Source organism: Lacerta agilis, chromosome Z (genome assembly GCF_009819535.1).
Source record: "Lacerta agilis isolate rLacAgi1 chromosome Z, rLacAgi1.pri, whole genome shotgun sequence".
In the NCBI taxonomy this organism is placed as follows: domain Eukaryota; kingdom Metazoa; phylum Chordata; class Lepidosauria; order Squamata; family Lacertidae; genus Lacerta; species Lacerta agilis.
In genome coordinates, this window is record NC_046331.1 from 17,059,857 (window position 1) to 17,073,927 (window position 14,071).

At 49.2% G+C, this 14,071-nt stretch overlaps 2 protein-coding genes across 2 annotated transcripts in view; one reads left to right on the forward strand and one right to left on the reverse strand.

Moving 5' to 3' along the window:
• GPSM1 (G protein signaling modulator 1) overlaps nt 1-4,551 on the reverse strand; it is a 53,967-nt gene extending 49,416 nt beyond the window's left edge. Inside the window, exon 1 of the mRNA XM_033137619.1 lies at nt 4,449-4,551. Within this exon, the coding sequence (XP_032993510.1) occupies nt 4,449-4,510 (62 nt within the window). The 5' untranslated portion in view covers nt 4,511-4,551. The remainder of the gene's footprint in view (nt 1-4,448) is intronic.
• A 1,247-nt stretch (nt 4,552-5,798) lies between these two features.
• Nucleotides 5,799-13,410, forward strand: LOC117040454. The gene is made up of 5 exons (XM_033138234.1): nt 5,799-6,105; nt 9,113-9,602; nt 10,393-10,473; nt 12,176-12,307; nt 12,704-13,410. The coding sequence occupies exons 2-5, from the start codon at nt 9,263-9,265 to the stop codon at nt 13,408-13,410; spliced, it is 1,260 nt and encodes a 419-aa protein (XP_032994125.1). The 5' UTR covers nt 5,799-6,105; nt 9,113-9,262.
• The last annotated feature ends 661 nt before the right edge of the window (nt 13,411-14,071 follow it).

A 14,071-nucleotide genomic window follows, 5' to 3' on the forward strand; every position in this document is an offset into this window, starting at 1 on the left:
TCCCTCCCCAGAGTTAGCACAGCCCTGCAAAAGGGGACAAAAGTCCTGGCCACCTCACCTCAAAAAGGATATTGTAGATCAATGGAAAACAGCCCAAAATCTTACACTGGGCCCTTGGAACCACTCTGTAATATAGCTATAAGAGAGAAAATTACACCTAATTTGATATCAGTGACGACTAGAACTGCCAGGCACTTTATACAGGAGTTTGGCATTCTTTTAGGACATATATAGCGGACATTTCATTTTCAAGGCAACCCTCGTTACAAGCCTGGCAAATCTGGAACTAGACTTGATAATCTCATAATGCTGATATTCCTGCATTGCGGAGGGTTGGGTTAGATGACCCTTGGGATCCTTTCCAATTCTATGATTCTTTACTGGAAATTTGCTACCTCTGCAACTGTACTCATTCTACGTGCCTTATAGTTTTGTTTTTCCATCTTTTAATTTTCATCTGTTGTTATAATGGTTTTTTTGTTTTACATACATTATGAAATGAAATAAGAGGGGGGTAGTGGCGATGATGATAATGATAATAATAATAATAATAATAATAATAATAATAATAATAATAATGTGTTGCCAAAAGGCTTGGAGGATCCCGGAAAACTATGTGCTCTTTTGGCAGGATTTTGTCTTATATGTCACAAGTAGCTGTGATTCCTGCTTTGCAAAGTGCTGGACTGTTCTGGGGTTCCCCTCAACTCTGCAATTGGATGATTCTATGACCTCGGAACTCTCCTTCATTGGAGATCTTTAAAAAGAGGTAGGATGCTTTGGTCGTGATTCCTGCATTGTGGGGCATTGAATGAGATGAGCCTCGGGGGGGGGGGGGGTCCCCTTCCAACTCTACAGGTCTGTGGTTCTAAATACAGACACAGAGGACTCCCTCTCCACAGTACAACATGAAATTTAGTTCAGCCAATGGCCTTAAGTCCTCTCTCAACCTAATAGGAAGTCTCTCCCAGATATCACACGCTGCTTTTTTTTTGCACTTCTCTCCCCCCCCCCCACAATTGCATTGATTTGTTGCATTTACGTCAACAGACTCATGGGATTGTAGAACTGAAGGATCATCTAGCCCCACCCCCTGCAATGCAGGAGTAAACTCTTAAAGAGAAGAGAAATGCCAAACTCCAGACGAACTGAAGTTGACAGAGTCACCCTGTTGACCCTTTCCCAGCTGGCCAAATTCTGACAAGAGCCTGTCTTCTGTCCACATTTCTTAAAGACACTATTGTTTCTCTGGTGCTGCCACCATGCTTCTGGGAAAGCTCCTCTGCCCACCCTGTGCATCTGTCCCCCGGAATCCCATAATGCCACCTCTGTTCCCAGCTCACGAGTGGCCTGCGTGTGTTTGCTTCACTCTTCTTTGTTTAAATCGTGCTAAGATTTGCATCCGGCTTCTTGCAACCTCCTTCAGAAGCTGCTGAATACGCAAGAGACATGGAAGGATCTGGAAAGCGCTGGAGGTGGGAAGCAGCACCAATGCAAACAAGAGGAACTTAAGGCCTGCTGGATTAGGCCAATGGCATCCTTTCTTCACAGTGGCCAAATACCCCCATAGAACCTAGGAATTCAGTTAACCTGCCTCTGGACCTGGAGGTTCCATAAGAGCATTAGAAGAACCCTGCTGGATTAGGCCAGTGGCCCATTTACCCTCCTGCGGTTTCCAACATCTGGGTTTCAGAAGCGTTGCTGCTTTGAACGGTAGAGGCAGAGCACGCCAGAGATAGCTTTCTCCTCTGTGAATCTGCCCGATCCTCTTTTAATGCCACCCTACAAGAGACAGTTCTGTAGTTTAACTATGTCCTGTGTAAAATAGCCCTTTATTTTATCTGTCCTGAAAGCCATTAAAAAAAACCATCTATATATTTTTTAAAACACACACACATACACATAATCAGATAAGTAACTCAAATCCCATGATGGAACGTTGTTGGCCCAAAACTATGGAACTCCTTCCTGCAGGAGGCAGCATGGCCTCCACCCTGGATGGTTTTAAAACAGGATTAGATAATTTCTTGGAAGAGGCGAAGGCTGTCAAGGCTACTAGCCGCAATGGCTATTGTCTGCCTCCACAGTTGGAAGCAGCAATGCTTCTCAGCAGTTGCTGGGAAACGCAGGAGAGGACAGCGTTGCTCTTGTGATCGGGTCCTGATTGCAGGTTTCCCCAGGCAACTGTTCAGCCACTGTGAGGACAGGGTGCTGGACTGATCCAGCAGACTCTTCTTTAAAAAAAAAACTCCCCTCTCCCCCCCCCCCCCAATTATTTTTCTGTTTAAACGGCAGCCAGGAATTATAACAGGAGAGAGAAATATGCTCCAGTATCAGGCAAGCATTGCATGGGGCCTTGGGGGATCACGGACTCTCCTCTCCTAGCAAATTTTGTAAATCCAGAAGCTGCCTCACTGCTGGTCTCTGGAATGAACCCTGTAATTTTATGTTCGCTAAGTAGAGGATCGCAAAGGAAAAGGAAACACTGGCCCCCTCCAAAAGTGGTTGCTCGCCTCCGTTCCCGCTTGACATTCTTCTCCCCCCCCCCCAGGAGCCCACGTTTTAGGGACCAGGTTCCAAATTCAACATGGTTGTGGTTTCTGGGCCTTGGGGTGGGGCAGCAAAGCAGCTTGTGGCCTGGAGAAACAGCTGCCTGATCCAGCAGTGGGATAGTAGCCCTGGTCTAGGCTTCTCTGGCCATGGTAAATGGCTTCCAAATGGCACAGGAACGCAGGCCGTCAGCTCATTCCGACCTAGAAGGGCTGTAGCTCAGTGGCAGAGCATCTGTGCTGCATGCAGAATGCCCCATGAGGACTAGGACTTCCCCCAGAGAGCTGCTGATGGTCAAAGTAAGCAATGCTGGACTTGTTGGACTCAGTATAAGGGAGCTTCCTATGCAAATGAGCATTTCCTGCTCTGGCTGGCAGCATCAACAGTTCTCCAGGGTTCCAGGCAGAGAAAAAGAGAGGGAAGAGGTGACATGGCAGAGAGCAAGCAAGGCTATCAATGGATACTAGCCACAATGGCTATGCTCTCTCTACCCCCCCCCCCTTGCAGGGTGGTCTTCCCCTGGACCCAGACCCAGCACCCAAGGCCTTTTTAGAAATCCTGGAGTTTCACTGCAATACACAATTAAAGCACACCCCAGCATTTCTGACTCTGCAAAAACAGGCCCTTAATCATCATGGAATCATGGAGCTGAAAGGGACACCCAAGGGTCATCTAGTCCAACCCCCTGGAATGCAAGAATCACAGATTCTGCAGTTTTTCTGAGACCTTACCAGCACTAGAAATTTAAAGCAGGATTATATACAATTTTAAACAGCTGTGGCTCCCCCCCCCAAAAAAAAAATCATGGGAACCGTTGTTTGTTCAGGGGTTTTGAGTTGCCAGAAGGCCCCTCTTCCCCATTGCCAGAGTGGTTTAATTATTCCCCAGGGAACTCTAGGTTCTGCAGCTCTGGGACGGGTATGGGGGAATCTCCTAAGAACTCTCAACACCCTTAAACTACAATTCCCGGGAGTTTTTAGGGGAAGCAGTCTTAAAGTGGTATTGCAGCACTTTAAATGCAGGTGCAACCTATTGACTCCAGGATCTCATTAGGACATCCTAAGAAAAAGTCAAGCACCTCTGGATCCCCACTGCTGTCCAGCCCTGCTTCACCCAATTTATTTTGGGGGGTCACTGTGGGTTGCAAAGCATCCCCAGTGGTGCACCCACAAGCTAGGGTGTCGAAGGCCCCTATGTTTCCTGTTTAATTCAGTCCTTTATTTGGAACAATGAGGACTAGAACTTCACTGTACTTTTCAGAGGAAGGGCTGAGCACGCCCCACTGCCTGAAACTCTTGAGAGCCACTGCCAGTCTGTGTAGTAGACTACACTGAGCTAAATGGGACAGCAGTCTGGCTCGGTAGAAGGTGCCATCCTTCGTTCCTATTTAATTCACCCCAGGAGAAGCAGAACCTTAATTTATATTTTTTGGAGGGGGGAAGAGTTTCCTCTGCCCGAAACTCCGGATAGCTGCTGCCAGTGGGTGTTGGAAACTGCAGCGGTCCGACAGGGCAGACCCTCGGCTACCTATTGCAGCCAGTAGCAGAGTTCCTTGGGGAAACTAGATGACACTTCCCTCCACACACCCCAAAAGGAAATAGACCAATTTCCTAGTAATGGCTGAGAACCACGCAGAGAGCGCGCGAGATGCAGAAGGTCCTGGGGTTAGGGAGACCCCGCAGAGGGGAAAGGGGGAGGGGGCTCCCTCCGGCCCGGAGCGCGAGGGAGGCAACCTTTTTTCGTGGAAAACCTCCCAAGGCCCGAGCGGGGAGGAGCCCCATGTCTCCTGGAACCCGGCAAGCTTTCGCCCCTGAACGCAAAGCGCTGAGGGGGGCAGCGAAAAGGAGGAGGAGGCGCCCCTCGCCTCAGCTGTCTGTCCAGCCCCCACTCTGCCCTACCTGGAATGCAATCTCTTGTCGGGGGGCTCCGGCAGGGCGTTCTCGGGGGCCAGCAGTGCCATCGCTGCGGGAGGGCAGGCAGGCGAGCAGGGGCGGGCAGCGCCTCCTCCGCCTCCAGCCGGCCGGCAACGGCGGCTCACCCGGACCCCCCGACTCCGCGGAGGAAGGGCGACCCGCCCCCGGCTCTGACGTCAACGCCCACCTCTCCGCCCGCCCGCGCGCGCACCAGCCCGCCGGCGCGCTTTCGCGGGAGGGCGGGTGCCTATGTCTCCCTGCCTCAAATACAGAAAGTAAGCTTAACTGTGAGGATGAAGTTGGGGGGCTGATTGACGCAGGGCTATATTCCCCACCACCACCACGAGCACAATAAAATAAAATAAAATCCTCTTGGGTCATGAGGACTGGAAACTTGTCTTGAATTTAAAGGAATTGATTCCTTTGCAACGTCTTTCAAATTCTACCCCATCTCCGGCTTTGGGTTTAAAATTTACGGTAAATATGAAGGTCCCACTGCCTCCAACGGGCGCCCTCCTTTGGGGGTCGCCTAGACCAGTGTTCCCCAACCTTGGGCCTCCAGCTGTTTTTGGCCTACAACTCCCATCATCCCTGACCACTGGCCTTGCTAGCTAGGGATGATGGGAGCTGTAGTCCAAAAACAGCTGGAGGCCCAAGGTTGGGGAACACTGGCCTAGACCACCCTCCTTCCCAGTATCTTGGTCGCTGTTGGAACGAAACGGGCTCGATCCACGGGAAGAGGCTTGTTGTCCAGCCTCCCACCTTCCTGTGCTTGGAGCCCCGACGCGTGAGGAGAAGTGACTCCGCCTGGAGCAACGGCCATAGCCTGCTGTACTGCTGAACACACAGGGGCCTCGCCGTAGGTGGCCGCCTTTTCCCCAGCCTGGGCCAGCTAGGATTCCTGCCTTGCTTACCCGTTGGCTGGATCCCTTCCCACCCTACAGTTCTGTGATTTTGTGGTCTCCGAAAGTGGTGGACTCTCCTTCACTGGAGGTTACTAAGCAGAGGTTGGATGGCCACCTGTCAGGGATGCTTTAGTTGCGGTTCCTGCGTTGCAGGGCTAGATGCCCCTTAGGGGAAACCCACAAGCAGGATTTGAGCAGGAGAGCTCTCTCACCTCCTGCGGTTCCCAGCAGCTGGTATCCAGAAGCATTGCTGCCTCCAACCTTGGAGGCAGAGCATAGACAAGGTGGGCCATCAATATCCCACTTTTAAAGCCATCTAGGTTGGTAGCTCTCACTGTCTCCTGCTGGAGGGAGTTCCACAGTTTAATTAAGCTTTGTGGAATATCTATTCCCCCGGGGCCCTGAGCAACAAACTGAGACAAGAGAGTAGCAGAGAGGGAGGTGTGCAGGCTTGACTCTGCATGCTGCCCAGGTCCTCCTCCTCCTCCTCTCCTTCCAACAGAAGGAAGTGCCAGGGACTGGCAAGCCCAGGCAGGCAAGTGTTGATACACACAGCTGCTGTCAGGGAAAACATAAACCGGAGGCGTGTGTTGCCTGTTGCCAGCAGAGAAAAAGCTATGAAATGCCCCGCATATGCTCTCCACATATGCAGAGGAAGGGATCCCGAGACACATTCACTGATCCAGGACATGCGATGTTAGCCAAATCCTGCAGCAGGAAGTCACAGCAAGAGACAGGTAACCTGCAATTAAATCTCCTTTATTTTATCAGGTTTTTAAAGGGTGACCCTTGGAGTCCCTACAATTCTATGAATCTATGATCTGTTTTAACTGTTAAGAGCATAAGGAGAGTCTGCTGGATCAGGCCATCCAGCCCAGCAACCTGTTCTCAAAGTGGCCAACCAGATTCCCATTGTGGGAAACCAGCAACCAGGACCAGAAAACAAGAGCCCTCTGCCCTCCTGCAGACTATGGAGGGTGAGGGTGGATAGCTATCATGGCTAGTTTGTAGCCATCAATAGCCTGCTCCTCCATTAATTTTAAAAAGCCATTTAAATAGGCGGCACCCCTGCCTCTTGCAGGAGTCCATAGCGTTGCAGAGAGACAGATCCTGAAATGCATTTGCTGACCCAGGCATGAAATGTTAGCCAAATCCTGCAGCAGGAAGTCCTGGTGAGAAGCAGGTAACTCACAAAGAAATCCCATTTATTTAATTATTTATTTAGAGTCTCTGCCTCTGTGTTGTTTTAAAATATTGTTATTCGTTTGGGGAGGGTATTAGACTGTATGCCTGACCCATAGGAGCCAATTCCTGGGGACCAAGGTCCCTTCTGCTCCCCCGAATAAAAAAATTGAGGGGGCTGGCCTCCCCCAAGTTGATGGGTATTGCTGTGGCATGTGATCAATTATGTGGGGCGGGGTTTACCTGCACCCCATATTTTATTCAGATTGGCACTCTTTGCCTGAGCCCCCTTCTAATTCCTGGATCCAGTACTGATTTAATTCCTGGAATAGCCAGGCTAGCTTCCTGGTGAGGTAATGGACTAAGTGTTGGTAAAGGTAAAAGGTAAAGGTACCCCTGACTGTTAGGTCCAGTCGCGGATGACTCTGGGGTTGCACGCTCACCTCGCTCTATAGGCCGAGGGAGCCGGCGTTTGTCCACAGACAGCTTCCGGGTCATGTGGCCAGCATGACTAAGCCGCTTCTGGCGAACCAGAGCAGCGCACGGAAACGCCGTTTACCTTCCTGCCACAGTGGTACCTATTGATCTACTTGCACTTTGACGTGCTTTCGAACTGCTAGGTGGGCAGGAACTGGGACTGAACAACGGGAGCTCACCCCGTCGCAGGGATTCGAACTGCCAACCTTCTGGCCGGCAAGCCCTAGGCTCTGTGGTTTAGAGCACAGCACCACCCGCGTATGTATTGGTAGTTAAAGTAACCAAGGAAGTGGCTCTGTGCCAGATGACAAATGGATGGGTCCTCCTCCTTCAACTGCCTGGTAGTTAGAAGGACAAAAGCCACAGTTGGGAGTTGAGTTGTGTGAGATTGCAGGCTGGACAGCTGGGAGACAGGGCCATGCCTGATTTCTGCTTGAATCCAAGCCTGCTGCCTTCAGGGGTGTTAATGCTGTGAACCCTTCCATCGTAAGCTCAGACCTGGGAGAGCACAGGATTCAAATCCCCCCACTCGTCCATGAAGCTCCCTTGGCCTTGGGAGGATTAAATGAGGAATGGGGAGGTTAGGCTGAGAGTGAGTGACTGGCCCAAGGTATCACCCAGTGTGTTTCGTGGATGAATGGGGATTTGAACCCTGGTCTTTCCCAGGTCCTACCCCGACACTCTAACCACTACACCACACTGGGTCTTATTATGTATACTTAGTATATATACAATATACTATATATATGGGAGGTGCTCCATTGTCTCCCAAGATAGGCAGATGCCAGCATATATATGGTATAAAATATACTCTACTTATACAATATTATATATGATGTATAGAGCTCTGCCTTCTCGAACACCTGGTGTCCGCCAGGTGCGTTGATCTACAACTCCCGTCAGCCACATCCAGAACAGCCCTGTGATGTTGGAGCATATGTGAGCTGGAAATCCAGCACCCCTGAAGGGCACTAACAGGAAACAGTATTATTTTGCCCGGGCTGTGTGTGTGTGTGTGTGTGTGTGTGAAGTTTGCTCTTGGTCTGCCCTCTAGTGGCAAGAAAGGGCTTGACTCAACATGGCCCTGAGAGACACTTGAGAAGCTCTCTACTCCAGTGTTTTTCAACCTTTTTTGGGCAAAGGCACACTTGTTTCATGAAAAAAATCACGAGGCACACCACCATTAGAAAATGTTAAAAAATTTAACTCTGTGCCTATATTGACTATATATAAAGTAATTTTTCAATTTTCCCCACGGCACACCAGGCAACATCTCGCGGCACACTAGTGTGCCGCGGAACAGTGGTTGAAAAACACTGCTCTACTCTAAGCAACATCCCACCAGGGCGGGGGAGCCGAAATCCTCAGAGAGCCTAGTGGCAGAGGGTGGCAATAGGGATCCCTGGTTTCCAACAGCAGTGCCAAAAAGGGCACAAATTGACTTTCCAACACAATAAATGAAAACCTACCGTACATTGCAAGGGGTTGGACTGGATGACCCTTGGGTTCCCTTTCAGCTCTATGATTCTATGGTTCTATGTACCAAGTTTATTGCAATCCTTCCAACAATAAGGTGATACAGAAGAAAACTTTTTTTTTTTACATTTGCAAAGGAATGCAGTACCATCTGTGTAGTGATTTCAAGGAGTTTTCCCTAAGAAAACTGGAAACAGACCTTAATGGTTGCAGTTCTGAAATTTTATTGCAATCCTCAGGAACAATTTGTGTGCCAGTATCCAACTCCTGTATCTTTTTAAGCAGCTCCATAGAACCATAATTTACATTAAGCAATATATAGTACAATTCAGAAACTAATCCTTTCCCCCATCTACCCATTGTGTTTAATGAAGTTTTGAATGGTGCTAAGGGTCTCAGAGCTTCTGCTTCCCACTGCCAGTCTGGGCAGAGAGCACTGAGGGAGCCACCTTGACCTCCCCTTCGGGCAGCCAAACACCAGGGCCAGCTCTGAATTCCCCAGCTCCTTTCCTTGCTCCTACTTGCCTAGGAAGCTGCACCTGTTGGATTCCTCTTTTCTGCAAATGAGTGGGTGGGACTCTGCAATGACCCTCCTGGCTTTTCCCTTAGGCTGATGGAGGATTCCTTTGGGATGGACAAGACAACCCTTCACCCAGGATTGGGTCCTTGGATCCTGTGACTCTGGGCTAGAGGCTGGCCCCTCAACGAGACTCCCGGCTTGCTTCATCCTGCCAAGATCCATCCATCGGAAGGGGGTCCATGGAGTTCCATCCATCTTCCTTGGTCCCCCCAGCTGAAGGGATGGAGAGTGAGGGCCACCTGGCCAAATCTAAAGCCAGCATGCCAGGACATTGCCATATTGCTCAGAAGTTGTTGGAGGCTCTCAAAGGCAAGTCCCCTCCAGACAAGAAGCTGCAGGAGTTGCAGCAGCGGATACTGGAGCAGCAACGGCGGTGTGTTGTCCGTGCCCTGGGAGGGGGGAGGCCCAAGACCCCTTGTCCTGGTGAGGGAGCCCCCATTCTGGGCACAAGGCGTCTCAAGAGGAAGGTTGGCAAGGCGGCTGCCCACATTGTTGACACTCCAGATCCAGCTTCTGAAGGTGAGTTAACACAGATAATTGCTTTGGAATCACAGAACTGTAACATTGGAAGGGACCGCCAGGACCATATAGTCCAACCTCCTGCAATGCAGAGATCCCTGCAAAGGATTATTATTAAACGCATAGGAAGAGCCTGCTGGATCAGGTCCATGGCCCATCTAGTCCAGCATCCTGTTCTCACTGGTCAAATGCCTCTAACAACCTAGGAATCAAGATAGGTTGCCTCTTGGCCTGGAGGTTTCAAGAGAGCACCTGAAGAACCCTGGTTGATCAGGCCAAGGGGCCCCAATCTAGTCCAGGCTCCTGCTCTCACAGTGGCCATCCAGATACCCATTATGGGAAGCCCACAAGCAGGATGCGAGCACATGATCAGCCTCCCTTCTTGTGGCTTCAAGTAACTGGTATTCAAAGGACCACTGCTTCTGACATAGCTCTGCCACCCATGGCTAATAGCTGTCTCATGCAGGAATTTGCCCATTTTGTCAAAATTATTGTTAATGTTGTTGCACAGGTTCACTTATAAAGGCTGTGTGCACATTCAAAGCACATTTCCCCGTGCAAAGAATTCTGGGCACCGTAATCTGCTGACGGTTGTTGGGAATTGCAGGGCAACATGAGGTAAACTACAGTTCCCAGAACTCTTTGATGGAAAGAAGGTGCTGGGATGTCCAAGTGATAGCAGGATTCGGCTGCTGGAGAATCCGCCCCCAATATATATTTATTCGTGGTTTTGTGGTGCATTGTCAAAATCTGAGTTTAATGTATCGTGTGACTTTTCTCACTCGTGAAGGTCGCAGAGGAACGTCAGGAAAGGAGAAGAGGCGCAAATCGCACATGATTCCTCCCCCTGAGGTGTCTCAGAAAGAGAGAGGTAAAGTCATGGTGGATTGCGTGTGTGCTGCTTGGACCAATTCTTCATTCATTCATTCATTCATTCATTCATTCATACATACATTCCTGCATTTCATGCTTTTTGAATCCATGCAGCCAGGCAGCCATTTTTCTTTTCTTTTGCAGGACTTCAGGATTAACTGGTATTCCCCAGTTATTTCCCAACACAAGCATGTCCCCCACCCCTCATTTAATCCCCACACTAACAACAACCCTGCAAGGTGGTTAAGCTGAGAGGCAGAGTGACTGGCCCACACAGTGAGCTTCATGTGCAAATGGAAGGATTGGAACCCTGCTCTCCTAATTTCCCAACCAACACTCTAACCACTACACCTTCCACACTGGCTCTCTCATGAGGGTTAGCTATTGAAAAACCTTTCCTGCTCCGTGAATTTTTCCAATCCTATTTTTAAAGCCATTGAAGTTGGTGGCCATCAGTTTAACTAAGAACGACTTTCATTTATCTGTCCTGGACCTTCCAACTTTCAGCTTCATTGGATGCTTACAATTTCTGGTGTTAGGAGACAGGAAAGAAAACTTTTCTCTATCTATTTTTTCCCCCTATGCCAGGCATAACTTTGTAAACTTATCCCCTGTTCCTGCTCCATCAGCGGAGGGGGCTTTTTGCTTGCTGAACCCTGTATGAAATAGACAATAATTTTCTCCTCCCTCCTGCTTTGTTTTAACAAGTAGCCTGAAAAATGACTAGCGTGCCTCCCTCACAGGGAGGGCCACCGCCGCCACCCACATTCATCAAGGGAACTGTCAGCACCAGTCCCCAGGAAGGTCCCTTTCATCGTTTGTCAGTGGTGAGATGGATGGGAGGTCAGAGGTCAGAGGCAAAGCGCTTAGCATCATGATGAATTAGTGATTTGAAGCAGTTAATGAAAAATTAAGCCACACACTGGCTGTAAAATATTCATCTATTCATGGGAAGGAGGAGCGGGGAAGGAGGCTCAGGTAGGTGGGCAAAGAATCCTGGAATTGTAGAGTTGGAAGGGGCACCCAAGGGGTCATCTAATTCAGCCTTCTGCAATGCAGGAATCACAGCTGAAGAATCCCTGACAGATGGCCATCCAACATCCACTTAAAACCTCCAGTGAAGGAGAGCTTCAAACAAGGAATAGAATTCATGGAGAAGAGGGCTATCAATGGCTACTAGCCGGAGTGGCTCTACTCTGCCTCCATGGTCAGTGCTTCTGAATACCACTTGCTTCTGGAAACCACAGGAGGGGGGAGGGCCCTTGTGCTTGAATCCTCCTTGCAGGTTTCCCAAGATGCATTTGGTTGGGCACTGTGAGGACAGGAGGTCGGACTAGATGGGCTACTCTGGCCTGATCCAGCAGGCTATTCTTATGTTGTTCGCAACACTGCTTGATCATAGAAGAAACCCTCCAAGTGGTTTACAAAAAAAGGATAAAACAATAAAACTATCTGTAAAAACGATAATTTAGTACATCTGAAGAGTTAAAAATAGTGTGAAAATAGATTCGAACTCACATCAGCTTTCTAAATACCTGGACAGGCTTGTCTAACGAAAACTGTTCTTAGCTGGTGCTGAAAAGATTACAGTGAAGGTGCTTGCCTGAGGGAGGGAGTCCTAGAGTTTTGCAGGTACAAATGCAGCTGTCTGGAGAGTGTCTCACTCCTCAAAGACCCTTTTCCTGCTGTGTTTAATCTAGGAGCCCATTTATTTGGTCCTTCTGCCTGGAGGGAAGGCCAGAAGCTGGCCAGGAGGATCCTGGGCCAACCCCAGAAATACCCAAAGCCAGGGAACAGCAGCTCTCTGTGGATGGCAGCAAAGGGCACCCCAGGTATGGTCCTCTTTTGACATTTCCTCCTCACTCCCATTTCTTGTGAGCAAAGCTTTAAAAATAATTGTGAAAATAGATCTCCACTGAAACAAGCATGGTTTGTTGCATTGCTGCCTCGTGGTTAACTGGTGGTTTAACAAAATACTGTAAATACAATTCCTTGAAACCAGAGAAAGGGAAAGTGGGTCCTGTTTGTAGACATCTTGTTGGCCATGGTGAGGGCAGGATGCTGAACTGGATGGCCCCCTTTGGACTGAATCTTATGGAACCAGAGGCAGCCTTTCTTGATTCCCAGGTTCTTAAGGGTATTTGGCCACTGTGAGGACAGGATGCTGGACTACATGGGTCATTGGCCTGATCCAACAGGCTCTTCTGATGTTCTTATACTTTCCACAGAACCGGGAAAAGGTTTGTTGACCATGTCCCAGGTAGAACAAACCTCTTTAGGAATGAGAGGTGGCACACACTGCAAAGATCATGCCATGGAGAGAGGAACGGCAGAAGCTGGAGAAGCAGATGGTGCTGCAGGATTGGACAAAATCTGCCAAGGCTGCGGGAACCAGGAATATCCAGGTCTAGAAAGGGAGACAGGAAATCTGCAAAGGCAAACTGGAAGCAAGGGTAAAGCAGGTTGCTCTGATGGGAAGGAAACCAAGGATTCCCCCAAGGTCCACAGTGCATCTGCAGACACTGGGTGGATGTGCCCCAGAACACTCTCGGCCATCCGCAAGGGGAGGATGAAGGAGACCTCCCAAATGGAGAACCAGCTCAGGTTGGATGGACAGAGGAGGAGGATCCCCTACAATCTTGATGAGGTCCGGGAATTTATGGTGCAGAAGATGGCAGAAAGGAGAAAGATGGCCTGGGAAGAAAAGCGAGCTTTAAGGGAGGCGCAGGAGGCAAGGAAGAGGAGGCTAAAAGAGGTGGAGAGGAAGCAGAAGGAAGCCTTCAGCAGCAGCAACAGGAGGAGAAAGGCTTACACAGAAGAGGAAGTGGGCAGGAAGTTCAACCGGGGAAGCACGTCCACAAAGTACGCTAAGCATCACTGGAGCCCGGTAAGGCTATCAGATGTGTGTTTGAGTGGTGGAAAGAGTGGTTGGTGAGCTGTAATTCAGAAGTCCAAGAGAGAGCAGCAAAAAAAGGGTAATGCAGCAGGGTTCTGTCCTGGTTCCAGTGTTCCTCAACGTCGTTATAAATGACTTCGATGAAGGAATTGAGGGGGTGCTCATCAAATTTGCAGATGACAGCAAACTGGGAGGGGTAGCTAATGCTGGAGAAGACAGAATTGGGATTCAAGATGGTCTTAACAGATTGGATAATTGGGCCCAAACTAACAAAATGAATCTCAACAGGGACAAATGTAGGCAGGAATAGCCAGTTGCTCAAATATAAGATGGGGGAACACCTGGTTTGCCAGTAGTACTTATGAAAAGGATCTACAGATCTTAGTAGACCACAAGCTTAACCTGTGTCTACATGTGATGCATCAGCAAAAAAAAAACAACAAAAAAACCCCACCCCTCTATGCTATTTTTGGCTGCATCAACAGAAGTATGGTGTTCAGACCAAAGGAAGTCATAGTACTGCTCTATTCTGCCTTGGTCAGACCCCACTTGGGGTACTGGGTCCAGTTCTGGGTGCTGCAATTTAAGAAGAATATTAACAAATGGGAATGTGGACAGAGGAGGGTGACCAAGTTGATAAAGGAAACCAAGCCTTAAGAGGAATGGCTGAGGGAGCTGGGTAGGTTGAAGAAAGGGAGAC

Excerpts from the sequence above, each read along its gene's own strand:
- LOC117040454 (XM_033138234.1), top strand. The coding sequence starts at position 9,263 with ATGGAGTTCCATCCATCTTCCTTGGTCCCCCCAGCTGAAGGGATGGAG. Across the intron at positions 9,603-10,392 it reads TCCAGATCCAGCTTCTGAAG|GTCGCAGAGGAACGTCAGGA; the intron begins GTGAGTTAACAC and ends TCACTCGTGAAG. Across the intron at positions 12,308-12,703 it reads GGCAGCAAAGGGCACCCCAG|AACCGGGAAAAGGTTTGTTG; the intron begins GTATGGTCCTCT and ends TACTTTCCACAG.